The sequence below is a fragment of the Schistocerca piceifrons genome, chromosome X, assembly GCF_021461385.2.
Source record: "Schistocerca piceifrons isolate TAMUIC-IGC-003096 chromosome X, iqSchPice1.1, whole genome shotgun sequence".
In the NCBI taxonomy this organism is placed as follows: Eukaryota; Metazoa; Arthropoda; class Insecta; order Orthoptera; family Acrididae; genus Schistocerca; species Schistocerca piceifrons.
Window position 1 is genome coordinate 303,291,974 of NC_060149.1, and position 18,788 is coordinate 303,310,761.

Sequence of the window (18,788 nt, forward strand, 5' to 3'; positions counted from 1 at the left end):
ACAGAAGCAGCGTATCCAATCTGTTTACATATAATAGAGTAAACTCTGAAAGTGTAAGGTAGTGCTCAAATGTTTGCGTAGTGTATATCTGATGCAGAACATGGGAACCAGCTTGGAATTCACTAGTGGGATGTGGGGAACTGCCTAACAACCACATGCAGGCTGGCTGGCACATCAGCCCACCATCAGTAATCTGCTGGGCAGATATAATCCATAGCTGGCAAACCTCCCCATCCTGGAAGAGGTCACATTACCACGTGCATCTACCCAGTTGGGGATTCTCTATTATCATCATAATTACAATGAATTGCCAGGATATCACTGACTCATTTTGGATGAACTCTGCTTTGTGTTCCGAGATAAGAATTCCTGCTGACTGCTATTTCTTTCACAAGGCAGATTTGTTTGGGAAAGAGGCTACTGCTATGCTTCCACTTTTCAAGTACTTTGTAATCGTCACCAACATCCATTCGTGTTAAATACAAGTCAATCTCTGCAGTAGTTTGAGCATAATGTGGTGCACAGTCTAGTCACTCCGAAAACAGAGCCTTCATTTTTTGGCTGGTGAGCATGACTAACATTCTTCGACGGACCTATCATAAAAACAGAGTAAATTTGTCCTAGCTTATCTGGAACTGTTATTTCATCACAAATTTGATGAACAGTATTTAATGTCTCACCTCTATCATAGAAGGTCATCATTCTTCATAACCTGAAGGGCAGCCACAGTAATGTTGCTACTCTGTGCACCATCCGAAAATTTAGAGTTTTTCCTCCGAGATAGAGACAGCCCTTTTTCCGCACTCATCATATCTACAGTTAAAAGACAATAATGGGAGAGATGGACTGTACTGTTAAAAACCAGTGACACCGAAACCGGCACTTTGCAGTTAAATACAATTTTCATTTGCTGGACACGCAGCATGTATTAAACAAGAAACCTGGGTCTACAGTAATTGAAATGTACCTCTGTATCGTTAGGTTATGTGTTGCAATGACCTTTCAGTCTACGCACAGGTAACAAAACAAACTGAGCTGTAGGATACTTCTAGCCTTCAAGCACTTTGTGTTGCATCTTTGAAAGGCTTTGTAACATTGTTGTAGTAACCAGTAAATTTTTCAGTGACTCCCACTTCTGCATGCATTTCCACAGTGTTATCATACTACCTAACTACACAGTAACACTCTAAACAAGCAGTTCCACCTAGTACCCATTTCTTGTTTGTTTTTCTTTCTTTTTTTTCTTCTCTCTTTTGTATTGCATTCACATTGCCAGTTTTCTTTATAAAACAGACAATACCCCTGGCCACATAAACTGTGGAATGTACCACTGCAACCTCATTTTTAAAATAATAATCAAAAATGTATTTCAGGACTGCATTCAAAGCATGCATAATGCTGAAATGATTGCAACGCCTTGCATATATTAGCACCTTCATGACAAATGAAATCTTATTAAGATGCTGGGGATTTAATTCTAAGATAAATGTTCCCTCAACACAGTTTTTCATAAATTTTCCAGATTTTTTCTTCTCAAAAAAGCGAGCTGTCACCAATACCGTATTTCACAGTGCCTAATCTTATTAAATAAAGTGCACAGCAATAGATAAGTAACAATTTTCTGTTATGTACTGGTCCAGATGTCCACTGTAGATACACACGCATTCGTGCCTATGGGCTGCGCACAACTGTGCATCATACTCACCCTATTTCATCAGCTGGTCTTTCAATGTTTTATGCTACTGGCATATAATGAGGCAAAATGTTTGAGACTTCCAAATCTCCCAATTCTGAGCCAGCATTTACACGCTCTGGACAAACTGCAAAATCCACCACCTGATAATGTAAATCAACAAAGGTATCTGGCAAACACTTCTACACACTTTTTAGTTACTGCAACTTTCACTGAAACTGATAATGCTTTACACCTTGTACTCTGTCATGTTCTGCAGACATGTACCTTCAGTTATGCCAAGGTGGGTCTGTATGACAGGAGAGCAAAGCACCTGCCACAGTAAGTACAGGCCAGCACGATTCATTTTCTCATCAGTCACTAATGAAAATCTCTCTCAATCTCTGCTATAACAACAGTCTTTTGCACTCAGGATATATTCTTTTGAATTAAGTTTCACTTTTACACCATCCTTCGCCTGATGCTCACACACCTCGATTCTTCAGCGGGTGACAGAGTAATGACTGAGCAACCAGCGTAGACTGCCAGGACATTTGGATGTGAGACGCTCGAATGGGAGAGAAGGAAGTCAAGAGCAGTTGCTCCCCAAGACCAAAGTGGCTATACTGATGGACTTTAATGGAAAGACATGCATCAAGCAGTTTGTGCGAACACAAGCACCACAGTCAGACCTCCAATATGAAGCATTAAATTTCAAATGATAATGCCACTGAAACTAGTTTGCCCTCATTTCAGGTAACTTTTATAACCACAAGACAACAAAGTTAATCAGCATTTGGAGCTGTCCGGCATCCAACTGAAAATGATGATATCGAGCATGGTTGCTCAACAGCATCATCATCAGCAGTCTTACGATACGGACTGTCAGCATGACGTTTATGGGGAGGGGGGAAATGAAGACAAAAGCTATCCCCACAGGCAGAGTTTCTTATAATGCATGAAAACTGATTAATAAAAATGGCAAACTGCTTGGGCAAGATACACATCCAGAGCAAGCTGATCTTCTCTCCCCAGCATATTAGGGATAGGTCCGACAGTAAAAAAAAAAAAAGTTGCAGAAGTATCAGCAAGGATGGTGGGCTTATTTCCAGCCAAACTGAAGGCTGCTGTAATGCCAGCAAACAAAACACACATAGCCAAAGCATGCTTAACAGAAAATGGCACACCACAAACTTCACAGATTGGTGGATCATACACCCAGAGGAGGAAACTGTGTGTTAGTGGGCAAATGATCTGTGTGCAGTCTGGTAAGCAGCAGTCCCTTCCAAGTCCCACCAGGCCTATGTGACTGCAGTTTGCTGCGTGCCACTTGTAAATGTTTGGTTTTCCAGTGACCCACGATTCTTCTCTCAGATAATGAGATGAAGGCATGTAAGGGAACAGCACACTGAAGCTCAACACCATCAATACATGCTCCTTTGACTGCCATGTCAGCTGTACCATTACTTCATATACCTATGTATGCAAGGTACCCAGCAAAAAACTGCCTCCTTGCCTTGATATTGGATCTGCTGCAAGGTGACATGGATAATCGGAATCAATCTGTCTACTGGATGCATGCAGCAGACTGCTTGCAGCACACACAGCATTGGAGCCAATGAGAAACTTTGTACTGACACCTTTGAATCCTGTCCAGTGCCATCATAATGCCATATAACTGCATCATAATTTGCAAAGTGTTCCAAAAAGTGCACTTTGAAAGCCCTACCAGGGGAAAACAGATGAAAAATGAAGGGCATTTGCTTGCTGGGAGCCATCTGTATAGAAATCATAAAACCTTGGTACGTACTTACAACTAAAGAAAACAATTTTGTAAAAACGTAATCTGTAGTACAAGTTTTTTTTGTACTGTATCAAGCTTAAAATCATGTTGGGCCTCTGAAGACGCAAAAGTGGCAATTTTTTCCATCCTTGGCTGTGTATTCAGAGGTCTGATATATTCAGACATGTAAGACAGTCAGCAGCATGTATCCTGAAGGATTTGGTCCCATGGGGCCATTTCCTGAACAGCTGCTATCAGTTTGAATGGAATGCAGCACTACAGTATGCATTAATGACTGAGGCAATGCTACGATTTTCTAGGCCTGTTGGGCCATAATGAAGTGCCACCACATTCAGAGTGGTGGCTCAACAGCCCCTGCACATAGACTCTGAAATGAGCTGGTCTGTTACACTTCAGCTGATATCTGAATTCACTCATAGTAGACAGCATCCAACAACTTCAGATAGGAAGTATGTGCTGCCCCATAATCCAAAGGGCCATGATCTATTTGTGATCTGACAAATCCCCTATAAAACTGTAGGAGGCAGGACTTATCAGCACCCCACATCTTTCTGCTGAGGCTTTTAAAGTTATTCAATAATTTTAGTTTCTTTGTTTGCAGGTCTTTGAGGTGTGGGAGCCAAGTTAATTTAGTGTCAAATAGTAGGCTCAAAAAGTGCACATTGTCCTCAAGATTTGATAGATTGTCCTCCATCATGAGCTCTGGTTAGTTAAAACTTCCATTGAGTAGGTTTAAAATTGACACATATGGTCTTCTCTGGCGAACATAAAACCAGTTTTTTGGAATAAGCTTCCAGCCTCCTGACATTCAGCTGCAGTTGTCTCATTGCTGTCATAATATCATAGGAAGAGTAAGAGGTTGTGAAATCATACACATTAACAGGGCTCCTGACTGCAGAGGAGATGCCGCTGATAGTGACTGGAAGCAACGTGACACTGAGTACTATGCCTTGGGAGACACCATTCTCCTGAATACAGTAGTCATACAGGGTATCACTAATGTGATGTGAAAGCACATCTCCTTGAGGAAGGACTGGATAACTAGCGGCAGATGTCCACATAGACCCAGCCCTCCCTCCCTCCCTCCCCCCCCCCCCCCCCCACGCGTGAAGTTAGCGAAGAATGTTGTACCATGCAACCACGCCATTTAGGATACACACAACTGACCATCTCAGATATCTGGCTATATCAGATCTCTAAATACTCACGGCCAGGGATGGAACAAATTTCCACCTCGGCATATTCAGAGGCTCACGTGATTTTAAAATGGATGCAGTACAATAAAACTTGTACTCCAGATTACATTTTAACAAATCTGTGTACCTTGTGATGTTAGCAAAGAATGTTGAACCTCCAAATGGTGTTGTATGCTTTTCCAGGTCAAAAACCACACCAAACAAATGGTTTCAATATAACAAGGACTCCTATATCGTCATCTCCACTACAATTAAGCTGTAAAGAGCAGGCCAGCAGGGCCTGAAACAACACTGGGAGTGACAAAAGTGACCTTGGGATTCAAGGAGCCTGACAAGACAGCAATTGAACATGTGCTTGAGAGTCTTACCCATACAGCTGGTAAGGACTACACTCCGGAAACTGTTAAGAGTTCGTACGATCCTTGCCTGGTTTCCATAACATAATTAATATTGCCTCCTTCCAAGTGGCAGAATACTGTCCTTCAAACAAGATATGACAAACACAGTAGGAGCTTGCCTTTGGTTCCACATAAAAGATCTAGCCCTGGAGCAGCCTCTCTGACTGTGGACACAGCCGATTCTGGAGAACAGAAGACTGTAGACTTCATTACACAAGATGTAGTGTAGCTGCCTCCTCTCCACAGACCTATGGAACATCTGGAACTCAGGAGTTTGTCCAGATAATGCAGGGATAATAAAAAAGTATTCAGCTGAAACCTAAGTCATATCTTTAGGCAGACTCACCAAGACTCCATTTCTCAACCAGGCTGTAAGGGGAGGTTTCGCCCTTGCCTGAAATCTACCTTATTGATTCCCAAACACATACAGTGAAAGTGGATTGATTAATGAAAATTATGAATTTCTTCCAGGGGTTCCTCTTCTATCACTTGCCTCAATAGCGTTCTCACAGACTTGATGGCATGAAAATATTCTGTAGCTGGATGGGGTTTGAATTTCCGCAAAGTTGCATGGCTCCCTATGACTGCCAAGTGACATTCCATCAATGAACAGGCTGTTGTCTGAGGTAGCTGCTAGACTGGGCAATGAAATTGGCAGCAGCTCAGAGAATCACATAGGTGATCTGGTTCACCATCTCCAGGAGACTTTCGTGTTGTTTGAAGACTACCTGCTGACTGTACCACAACCAACTTGCCCTTTGAAGAATCCAGCTTTCGGTCTCCTGTCGACCACTGTCTAACTCAGCAGGTGGATCCATACCGGAAAATGGTCATTAGAATGCAAATCTGTGGCAACTTCCCACTGAACTGAGTCTGCAATAACTGGGGAGTAAAAATGAAGGTCAGTGGCTGAAAATGCCTCTTCAGCTGTAGAAAGCTGTGTCATGTGACCAGAGTTCAAATGGCAGATGATCTCTCAATGAGCAACGTGCTCAATAATTCGACCCCTGGGTCATGTAGCTCAGCCTCACAGCACATTGTGTGCATTGAAGTCACCCATGAGGAGGAATGGACAGGGGAATACACAGAAGAGATCTGTCAGTGCATCTGCAGCCTACGGATAGTGAGGTAGAAAATATAAAGGATACACTGTGATCTTCGCTGGTGTAAGAACTTTCATTGTAACCACTTGTATGGCTGTGGTAAGAGGGACAGCAGAGAAGTGACATCTGTCATTGACAAAAACAGTCATCCTACCCTTAGCCCTGTCCCCAGTAAGGCTGCCCTTCCTGTGGGGGTGTTAGCCCCTTAACGCAAGCATGTGAGTTTAAAATGTGCAAACAGATGCAGAAAGGCCTCTTGTGGGCCACGAACTGCAATTTTTCTAAACACAATCGGTATCCATTTAAGTTCAAGAGAAATACAGAAGTACCTGCTGGAGCCACTGATTAGCAATGGCTATACTTGTTCTCCCTCAGCACCAGTGATTTAGAGGTCAAGTGGAACATTAATACCCTCAACAACAATATCACCATCGGAAAGGGAGAGAGTTCACCGATTCAATGGTTTAACTGCCACTTTCTTCAATTTTGAGCAACTTCTTGTGTGACTTTTTTCGTACTTATGGAAAGCGATAGTTGTAGAGGGGATGGCTTAGTGGGCCTCTGGCTGAGGTTCGAAGGCCACAACTGACACCTTTCGAATAGTTTTGGAGGCCCATGTAATTTTCCACCTCATGTACTCTTACTTGAATCTGCAGTCTGGGTTTATGTGAGGGCATTACACTTGAAGATTGACTTCTTAATGGCTACTGCAGAAGAAGTTGCATAGCTTTGAAAGCTTTTTTAGCTTCACCATAGGGTATGCGTCTCATAACTTTCCAACTCCTCACTTTTCCTTTCCTCATAATAAACTCTGCACTTTCTACTCCATACAATATGACGAAGTCAACAAGAGTCGCCCTATTCATGAACTGGGCCAACACAATTTCCACATGTAGTCCTAATGTTACATGCCTTAGTGGTATGACCAAATCTTTGGCATTTAAACCATTGCACTGGGTTGGGAACAAACTGTCAACCTTACGGCAGATATAGCCTGCATGAATATGTTCAGCTAATTTTGGAATGTTGAAGATTAGAATAAATGTTGCAGTTTCTTCCAATTTGCCATTGACTCTCCTCATAGTCCTGCACTTTCTTGACACCCCAGTTTTTTAATTCTTAACGCAGTTCCACAGGTTCCATTGCCGCATCTAGCCATGCCTTTATAGAAGTTACAGATGTTATACAATTCAGTAGCACAGTCAACTAAGGTCTTGCATCCCAGAAGTTTAAAATACTTGGTGTGACCTGGTATTTTCAACTAGAAGTGTGCTTTACAAAGTTGTTTAACAATTTTAAGGCTCCAGCAATACCCTGTAACCCCTTGTGAGTACAGAAAAGGGAGATGATATCAGAGATTCCCTCTGCTCTCTTGATTATGATCAAGAGTGTTATGGCAGACTAGTGCTCTGTTATTAAACTGTTTTGTTAGACTGACCATCTGAGCTCCCTTCGCTAAGTGGGGGTACTGATGGTATACACATCCCACCACGGGTACATAGGAGTTGAGGTTGCTCCAGAGGAATCACATGAGCTGCTAGGGAAACAAATTTTTATCTATGCAGAGACCCGCATGCCTGAGCAAGCCTTATACAACCGGGTAGCAGCAGGTGCCCCAGAGGTTGCCCACTAGAGACTTTTACCTCGACAACCAGTCACCCAATCAGCAAGTAGCACAACCTGAGATTTAGGGTTCTTTTATAGAAGTGTGTGCCTTCCTCACAGTCCAGGGAGTGAAGTGGTTCCACTGCTGCACCTAACAATGGTCCCTGAAGTATGCCCAGACTTTATGGTACAAGCAGCCTAGCAGCACTAGTCAGACCCCAGATTGGGAAACATGGGGTTGCCATAACTAAACCCAACCACTGCTGGTGGAGCTTCTTGGGAAAGAACAGCCCTCCCTACCCTAAGTTGTGGGATTCTCTTCATCAGGTCCCTTCACATAAGCCTGTCCCATCAATTGCCAACTTGACCATCATCGGACAGATGTTGGTGCACTAAGAGGTGACCCAACCAAAGAACACAACATTACCACCTAGATCCAACAGAATCACCTTAACACACAGTGTATTATCAATGCTATCACCATCATGCTCATACCCAAACAATTAATGCAATATACCCAGTGTTTCAGAAGCAGCACAAACCACTGCTATCCCACAATAGTCCACATACAGAATTATAAAGACAGAAGACTGCCTACCAAGCTGAATACAGATCTACCATTTACATTCAACAATAGAGAACTGTGGATTACATATACTAATCAGCCGCCACATCAGCTGTGTCGGATGCTTGAACAACAAGAAATTGAGCAAATGTACTGCTGATGACCATACATACTGTATTTACATCTTGATAACAGACGATTTAGTATTTTAAACAATTTAGTAAACAAAACTGTAAGCACTTTACAAGAAGTAAGTGCTAATGTCTAATCATTTAATTACAATTCTATGGCAAGTAACAGTTTCTACTCAAATTATATCATGTTGTGTTCGGCCTACCTGTAGGTAAGCATGTATTATGTTGGCTACCTAAGCTAGTGAGGGAAATGTGTTTTTTTATATAACTTGTAAAAAAGAGAATTCAATATACAGGCTTCCACGTATTTGTTATTTACTGTCAGCCTTCAAAACTGGGTACAAGAAAACTATTGCTTTTCAGATGTAGCTGCATTCAAAAGATTGGTGACCCTGCCCATGTAAATTTCATGAGCACAATGCTCTGGAGTGTAGGATCTGGTACGTATCCCAGTTTGGGGTCAAAAGGAAAGGTCTCAACAGTATTCATAGTTGAGAAGAAGGACTATGCTACTACAGTGGAGAGAATGTGTCATATAGGGAACAACGTGGGTACATTTCTGATACCAGACACATATGAACCAATAGAGAGTAGCTCCAAAGACTTTCTGTACGTCCTTGGGGTGACTCTGGGAGGAGTGAAGGTGAAGTGGGTATAGCCCAAAAGCAAACCTGGAGTGGATCCTTTAAGACAATTAGAAGACATACCACATCTCTCAGCAACTCCTGCATCTACTCTGCTTCTAAATATATTAGGAGTGCCTCTTATTTGGACTCAATCAGCAAGTGTGAGTGGGTGATTAGACACTCATATCTACACTACATATCTACATCTACATAGATACTCACCAAGCCACCATACGATGCATGGTGGAGGGTACTTCAAATGCCGGTTATCTAAATTTCCTCATTAGTGTTTCTCAAAAAGAAAGTCGCCTTCCCTCCAGGGCTTCCTATTTGAGATCCTGAAGCATCTCTGTAGCACTTGTGTGTCGTCCAAACCTACCAGGAACAAATCTAGCAGCCCATCTCTGAATTGCTTCGATGTCTTCCTTCAGTCCAACCTGGTACAGATCCAAATTACTCTAGCAGTTCTCAAGAATAGGTCACACCAGCATCCTATATGTGGTCTTTACATATGAACCACCCTGTCCCAAAATCTTCCCAATAAACAAAAGTCGACCACTCATCTTCCCTACCACAGTTCTCATATGCTTGTTCCACCTCATATCACTTTGCAACATTACAGCCAGGTATTTAAATGAATTGACCATGCCAAGCAGGACACTAGTAATACTGCATCTGAACATTACAGATTTGATCTTCCTACCCATCTGCATTAACTCACATTTAAATCCCGGGTCAGGTTAGTAGCATCTTGGGGAGATCACTGTACTAATCTTGCTTGTGTGATACTGCTAAAAATAACTTCATGCTTGAATGTGTTGTGTCCAACAACAACAAATCAAATACACTATGAAGATCTCTCCATCATTCCTCACTGCAAGTTGTTAAAGTATTGTGGTCATAGTCCTGACAGTCCAACACTAAAGAACTGGATGTAGTTTGGAAGACTGCTATTATCAATTGAGAACAGCATTGTCAATTGTGTCATTTCCCTTCTGGTGAATCAGTGCAGACTCGTGCCTTGTACACATCAATGTCATAATAATCATAACATTCAGGTGGCATAATAATGACTGTGACACAATCGCTCCCTGGTTGCCAGCAAAAAACAAAGGCTCACATCAATGAAATAAATGCAGGTCAGGCACTTAAGTCAGAACAAAATGAACAGCACATCAGCAGCCTTCAATTCCAGATTATGTCCAGACTGACAGGAACATAGACATCAAGTTGTCTCATCATCATGATATCATACAGCTCTGCTACCTCAGCAGTTGGAATAAAGGACATCAGAAAAACAAATTGGTTTGCTGGGAGTGGGTTACATCCTGCAGAGCACCTGTAATGCTAAAACCTCTTCTTTATAAATGAAGCAACGACTGCAGCAACTACTGAAAATTTTTCTGCCGAGTATTACTGCACATTTTTGTGTCCAGTATTCATCCAAAATCACTATATGGCTTCAGAGCTCGACGTTCTACTTTGGATATAAATTACTCTCTTAGACAGCTTCAGGAGAAGTATCATCAACAATCACAACCACATTCATTTATTAAGTAGAGGGTTCAGACTTAGTTAATGGAAGCAAAAACTAAGCTCTTTGCTATTATCAGAATACTGCGCACTGGCTCCTATTACTATGGGATACTGTTTTCCTTGCTTCTGAGCTTTTTACGACTGCACTAAGGATATGTATTTTAACATAAGATCTTTTCACTTCTGTGCCCTTTAAAGAAAACTGGAAGTGACTAAAGTACTTATACAGGACTCCTACATTTTCACACCACTACTTTAGTAGTCCATATTTAACTGCAGTCCAACATATCATTACTCAGCTGTCAGGTACATGCAATTGCTGGGTCTTATCATCAACACAAAGAAATGCAACATCATTATGCAAATCACAGACACTTGCCCATCCATTACCATTAATGGACAACATATAGAGGTGGTAGATAGCTCCACATACTTAGAATCCTATATAAGTAGTAAACTGTTGTTGGATGCTTGGCTCACCATCAGGATAACATGAGCAGAAGCTGTTGTGGCCATACCAAGGAAAAGGACTTGGGGTAATAATTTGCTAATAGAAAATATCATGTTTGAAGTATACAGCACCCATGTAATAAGCATTTTACTGTATGGTAGTGAATGTTACATAACCTTCACTACATAAGAACACAACAGTTGTCATACCCATTGTCTCAAGAGAATCCTCCAGATCTCACAAAGGGAAAAAGTCCCAAACAAATAAGTTTTACAGTGAGTAGGCATGCTTGCTTAATAAGTGGCAGCTCAGATAGTGGGGCCATGTCAGAATACAAGATCTTGTGAGACTAAGACCTTGCTCTACAGAGAACTTTCTATCAGCATGTTGCCAGTTTGAAGACCTCATCTTTGATTCAGAAATGTTATCCAGTCAGGAAGGATGTAGCTGCAAACAACAGATGCTGAGTAAGTGTTTAAGAAAACCATATAACTAAGGACACCAGTCGCCTATGCACCTCCTACGACAGAAGCAGTGTACCTAGTCTGTCTGTATGTAAAATAAATTCTATGTTCAAGTGTGAGGAAGTGTTATAAATGTCTGCATAGTGTGTATCTGGGGAAGGACATGGGAACCAGCCAGTATTCTCCTAGTGGTATGTGGGAAACCACCTAAAAACCACATCCAGGCTGACTGGCACATCGACTCCTCATAGTTAATCTGCTGGGTGGATTCAATCTGGGACTGGCATACCGTATTTACTCGAGTCTAAGCCGCACTCGAATCTAAGCCGCACCTGAAAAATGAGACTCGAAATCAAGGAAAAAAAATTTCCCGAATCTAAGCCGCACCTGAAATTTGAGACTCGAAATTCAAGGGGAGAGAAAAGCTTTAGGCAGCATCTCCAAATCGAAACAAAGTTGGTCCACTGTAATATGAGACAATTTAGGTCGAATGAATGACGATACAGCTACAGTAGTTTGGTTCGAGTCGTAAGCTTAGCAGTTAAGCTTTACCAGGTAGCCATTGCTATGCGTCAGGCGCTCCATCCGTATTTATACGGGTACCCTTCCTTTTTCATGTGCTTCGTCTGGTTTGAATTGATTGCTTATTTTTCTTTGATCTGATAAGCGCAGTTTTCTTTATTGTAGGTGTTTACGTCACTCTACGCTGAAAATGCATTACTGTACTGTGTCATGCATTGTTTGTCGTACTCTGATACTGCATATTTACGGCCTGTCGCCGATCGCAGCATGGCTTGCTTTTGAGTGCGCTACCGCCGCTTACAAATAAAAAAAAGAAAAAGAGAGAGAGAGAGAGAGAAATCGTCTCATTAGCGAAACAATGGCAAGAGACTGCTACTTGTTGTTACTCACACTGCTGCTTTCTTTGATAATGATTAACAAGAACCAAATAATAGACTGCGTATGATAGAAGATGTTCTGAACGAGAGTTTAGCGAAAAATTTTCTCCGTTTGAAAATCTTTGCAGGCGCCTCTTTAGTACATTGCATTCTGCACAGAAATTAGAGTCATCTTAGATTTAAAAATCTAGCCAATTGCCTCTGTGGTGTCACCGCCAGACACCACACTTGCTAGGTGGTAGCTTTAAATCGGCCGCGGTCCATTAGTACATGTCGGACCCGCGTGTCGCCACTCAGTGATCGCAGACCGAGCGCCACCACACGGCAGGTCTCGAGAGATGTACTAGCACTCGCCCCAGTTGTACAGACGACGTAGCTAGCGATGCACACTGACGAAGCCTCGCTCATTTGCAGAGCAGATAGTTAGAATAGCCTTCAGCTAAGTCCATGGCTACGACCTAGCAAGGCGCCATTAGCAGTATATTGTCTGAAACTATAGAGTCTCACTTGTATAGTCAAGAGCGATGTACCAAGGATGGATTAAAGTTAAGTATTCCAGAAGCTACGTACTTTTCTTTATAGCATTCATTACGTATCCTGTTACAGACCTATCTCTTGCCTGCGTGAGCTAAACGCGTGCCTTTCGGCTTCCTCGCATTGTGTCTAGGCTGTCTTGCCTAGACACAACAGCCTTGCTTCATTTCTGACTGTATCACTGTTTAGCATAAGAATAATACGAATATAAACATGACATGATATGTACATTCTTCCGCGTTTGCTGTTGTCTCACTCTAGTTTTGTGGTTTATTACGCAGACAGGATTTAAATGAGATAGTAGCAAACACGAAACAATACATGGCAAAATATTTATATTCGTATTATTCTTATGGTGACGAGAATACTGCATGTGATTCACAATTTATAAAAGTTCGTATTAGCAACCATCTCTTCTCACAGATAGGAAAAAATTCAGAACGCAGAGTTGGCCATATTGACAAACATCCTGAACATTCTTGCCAGTCGGGTTTTCGTAGTACATTGAAATGCTGCTACATTCGAAGATGAACAATACGGAATTAGTATTTACTTCGTTGGATAATGTATGAAAATGCAGTGGTCGAAACTCGGCGCGGAGAAAAAAAGCTTGTCTTCCACCTTTTTTTTTATAATTTATTTACTGACGCAGAGGTTTTGGCGCCAGTATTTATCTTTGTGCCTACAAAGCATGCTTGTGTAGCGCTACATATATTCGATGGCAGAACTAAGTTGTGGCGGCACCCACCGACATTTTTAAGAACTTCCGCTTGCTTTGCACTCGATTCTAAGCCGCAGGCGGTTTTTTGGATTACAAAAACCGGAAAAAAAGTGCGGCTTAGATTCGAGTAAATACGGTAACTCCCCAACCCTGGAAGCAGTTGCGTTACCATGCATGGCTAAAATGATTATGGTATATATTACGTTTGGCTGATATCGACCAATTACACCTGTTGTGAACATAAAAATTGGGTCAATCTGTTACCACAACCTTTATTTAGAATTCAAATTCATTCAGCTTTATCAACTCAAAACCAAATTATCACCTTACAACCTAACCTAGGCCTCAAGCTACACTACAGATCAGCCTGTTACCACAATCAAATCGACTTACTTCAGCCGAACACCAGTTAAATCGTACTCATCGAAGCAACTCAGATATTCTTCTGATGACAAGGAGGGAGAAAAAGCAAGAGGTTTCGGTCAGAATAAATTCAAACTATCTCCCTGACCTGTGTAAGAGACTGTTATTCATTGCTGGATGTAATAACTGAATAACTGGTAGCACTGGAACAACTAAATCACTGTGCTAGATCATCTTTCACCAAGAATGGTAAGATCCCCACTGTGTCTGTAATATTTGTTGAGGGCTAAAACACTCATGTATTCTACATACTTGTCTTATGAATGTCTCTGCAATACACATCCATAGTGTCCATTTACTTAGCGCTTCATATTTAATACAATGATCTAACCAATATAAGCCTCATAAAAATGAATTTTTAAACTAGACTACACAGCAAACTGGAAGAAGGAGTCGACCTCCAAAGAGCTTTCTGGTATTGACTGAAGGTTAGTATGATAAGGATCAAGCCTTAGCACAAAGTAACTGGCCCTGTAACAGGTTGGGTGGACAAGGAATCTAAACAGCAATGAGGTCATTATAAAACTAACTAAACTAAGTATGTCTGAACACAATAAAACATGGTTAAAGTGAAAGATTACAAGCAGGAAAGTATGAGAAAATTAAAATGCTGGTCAAACGTGCCTGTCAGTATAATAAAATAGTTGTGTCAGAAAATTATTAAGGAGGACATACATCTTCATCCTCACAAATTTTCTGTTATCATACGTTAAAATTTCAACACAAGCGGCACATGTTCAATTCTAACATTACTGAAAGGAGTGGTATAGGAACATTTGGATCCCCAATTTTTCATTTCTTTACATACCACATACCAACAGGCATAAAAATCCACGTCACTTATGAATTGAATAATATATAATAATTTTATTAGAGTTTGATGTGCATCTTCCAAGGCAGTCTTATTTTAGTCACCCTGGGAATCTTTCCACCAAACACTGATGTACAAAAATAAATAAATTAAATGATTAACTAAAAAATAAAAACTGAGTCATGCACATCGTCTGAAGGGACTTGCTGTATAAAAACCTTCATGCCTGTAACTTACACTGCAACTAAAATTACTTTGTGATTGACACACTGCAGTGGCAGCAGTGGTACGGGGGGAGGGGGGGGGGGGGGGGGCAGTGTTGCTGGCAATCTGCCAGCCATGCTTCACGAGGCGCCACATGTATCTATACAATAGGCAACACAGCATGGCACGTGGCACTTGAGAAAGGACTATGATTGAATGGCGGCTGACCCCTCACTGAAACATCAATTACAAAGTAATTTTAATTGGAGTGTACAGACCAGATATTTTCAAAGCATTCAGTCTGGCTTCATCCCAAGATATTTCAGTGTACACTCCTGGAAATTGAAATAAGAACACCGTGAATTCATTGTCCCAGGAAGGGGAAACTTTATTGACACATTCCTGGGGTCAGATACATCACATGATCACACTGACAGAACCACAGGCACATAGACCCAGGCAACAGAGCATGCACAATGTCGGCACTAGTACAGTGTATATCCACCTTTCGCAGCAATGCAGGCTGCTATTCTCCCATGGAGACGATCGTAGAGATGCTGGATGTAGTCCTGTGGAACGGCTTGCCATGCCATTTCCACCTGGCGCCTCAGTTGGACCAGCGTTCGTGCTGGACGTGCAGACCGCGTGAGACGACGCTTCATCCAGTCCCAAACATGCTCAATGGGGGACAGATCCGGAGATCTTGCTGGCCAGGGTAGTTGACTTACACCTTCTAGAGCACGTTGGGTGGCACGGGATACATGCGGACGTGCATTGTCCTGTTGGAACAGCAAGTTCCCTTGCCGGTCTAGGAATGGTAGAACGATGGTTCGATGACGGTTTGGATGTACCGTGCACTATTCAGTATCCCCTCGACGATCACCAGTGGTGAACGGCCAGTGTAGGAGATCGCTCCCCACACCATGATGCCGGGTGTTGGCCCTGTGTGCCTCGGTCGTATGCAGTCCTGATTGTGGCGCTCACCTGCACGGCGCCAAACACGCATACGACCATCATTGGCACCCAGGCAGAAGCGACTCTCATCGCACAAGACGACACGTCTCCATTCGTCCCTCCATTCACGCCTGTCGCGACTCCACTGGAGGCGGGCTGCGCGATGTTGGGGCGTGAGCGGAAGACGGCCTAACGGTGTGCGGGACCGCAGCCCAGCTTCATGGAGACGGTTGCGAATGGTCCTCGCCGATACCCGAGGAGCAACAGTGTCCCTAATTTGCTGGGAAGTGGCGGTGCGGTCCCCTACGGCACTGCGTAGGATCCTACGGTCTTGGCATGCATCCGTGCGTCGCTGCGGTCCGGTCCCAGGTCGACGGGCACGTGCACCTTCCGCCGATCACTGGCGACAACATCGATGTACTGTGGAGACCTCACGCCCCACGTGTTGAGCAATTCGGCGGTACGTCCACCCGACCTCCCGCATGCCCACTATACGCCCTCGCTCAAAGTCCGTCAACTGCACATACGGTTCACGTCCACTCTGTCGCGGCATGCTACCAGTGTTAAAGACTGCGATGGAGCTCCGTATGCCACGGCAAACTGGCTGACACTGACGGCGGCGGTGTACAAATGCTGCGCAGCTAGCGCCATTCGACGGCCAACACCGCGGTTCCTGGTGTGTCCGCTGTGCCGTGCGTGTGATCATTGCTTGTACAGCCCTCTCGCAGTGTCCGGAGCAAGTATGGTGGGTCTGACACACCGGTGTCAATGTGTTCTTTTTTCCATTTCCAGGAGTGTATATTACATCTGATACATTACTGTTTATAATAAAAACTATGATAAACTGTAAAAAATGTTACAATATTACGGAGTCAAAAATATTGTTTCTTCTTAGGTTATTGGCATCATTTTTGTCTGTATGCATTAGCTTTGTTTCATGTTAATCTTGGTGGAAATAGACAAGTACTAGTTGAAACCTGTACACATTGACAGTATTACAAAGAAATGTTGTGTTGCAGATGGACTGGTGCAAACCTTTCAATCTAACATCACGCAGCAGCTTTCATGTCAATTTCACTTCTACCACAAACAGTATTGCAACTGCTTCAGAGACTGAGACTATGCATCACGAGGTACAAAAAAGGTACTGGCTATGGAAAACTGAGCTGGGCTTTTATGTGTGTCTGGTAACATCAGTTGGTAACAGCACTGCACATAAAAGGCAAAGGTCTACATGCAAGCCCTGGCCCATTAGATAACTTCAGGGAGTAAGTCAGGAAGTTTCATTTGCACTCTCTCCTATTGGGTGACTGGTTCATTCTGGACACAACACAATATTAAATTTTTAAGTCTGTGACATGAGCTGCATTAACATAAAGAGCAAATCACAACAACAATAATAATGTAGTACCAGTTGCAGCAACAGCAGCTGCTTGTGAAACTACTTAATGAACGTACATGGTCAGGATGCTTCTTTGCAGCTGAGGCTTAGGAATAATGTACACATTGACTGCATCAAATACTTCCTTTGACACATAATCCTCGGGAACCTGGAAAAAAAAGAAATATTCAATATCCACAAATTTGTGAAGCTAGTTTTTTTATTGATGTATACAATAGACTCTCCAGCAGTCAAATGCTTCAAAACAAACAAAACAGAAGATAAATATTGCCCCTCCCCACAAAAAATTAAAAACAAAAATAAAACTCCTATATATTTGAACAAATTACCATGAAAGAAAATATGTAAGTAACTACCAAACGGAAAACAAGAGTTAAAGATGCAGTGTTAGTACAAAGAACACATTTAAATATCTTATTTCAATATGGGATGAGAAGACTGACATCAATGTTCTGTAAGAACCAATCACATATGCTGATGCAACAAGACAACAATGTGAGAAAAAATTCCTCGCATATCAGTTTCATAGAGAAATGGACTACATAACACTTCAAAGCTCAAATTCTTTTTCCTATCTTTGACTCTACTTGAAAAATTGACACAACTGAGTTTTGAAAGAACAATATCATCTTTCTTCCACAATTCCCATTTCAGTTCCATGAGCATATGCCAACACAACACAGTTCTTGTTTGACACCTGCAATCATGACAACTTGATAAGAATTCCAAATACTGGAGCATTATTCCTAGAACCCTTCCAACAAATCTAAGTTTTCCATTCACATTCCCTACAGTAGATTTTGTATGTTCATCTCATTTAATATCACTTTTTAGCAATCCTAATTAATAAAACAATGTGATGGGCTCCAGAAGTTTACCACTAAATTAATAATCTGATAACATTAGGCTTCTTTTATTTGTTGTGACCAATGAACATTTGATTACATCTTGTAGAAATTCTGTGCAAGTTGTTCTGAATCTCCTTATGATAATCACTGAACAACAATACTTTCCCCTTGCCTACAGCACTGGCAGTGAACAATATGAAAATATTGCTAACCCTTTCTGACAAATCATTTGTGCCTACTGAGAACATTAGTGACCTGTTGTGCTTCATTGAGGCTTATATATTACATTCATTTCTATTGAATATTCACCACCCAACAGAATTTACTGGGTTCTATTATTCAATAATTCTTCGAGCCAGTCACAAATCTGAGAGAATACTCTACATGAGCATATCTTGTTTACAAGTTGAGAGTGAGGTGTAGTGCTGAACAGCTGTT

At 42.0% G+C, this 18,788-nt stretch overlaps 1 protein-coding gene across 3 annotated transcripts in view; it reads right to left on the reverse strand.

The window, feature by feature from the left end:
* LOC124721553 (GATOR complex protein NPRL2) overlaps positions 1 to 18,788 on the reverse strand; it is a 169,039-nt gene that overhangs the window by 104,123 nt on the left and 46,128 nt on the right. For all 3 annotated transcript variants that reach the window (XM_047246585.1, XM_047246587.1, XM_047246586.1), the window contains one exon: positions 17,559 to 17,650. In XM_047246585.1, the coding sequence (XP_047102541.1) occupies positions 17,559 to 17,650 (92 nt within the window). The remainder of the gene's footprint in view (positions 1 to 17,558; positions 17,651 to 18,788) is intronic.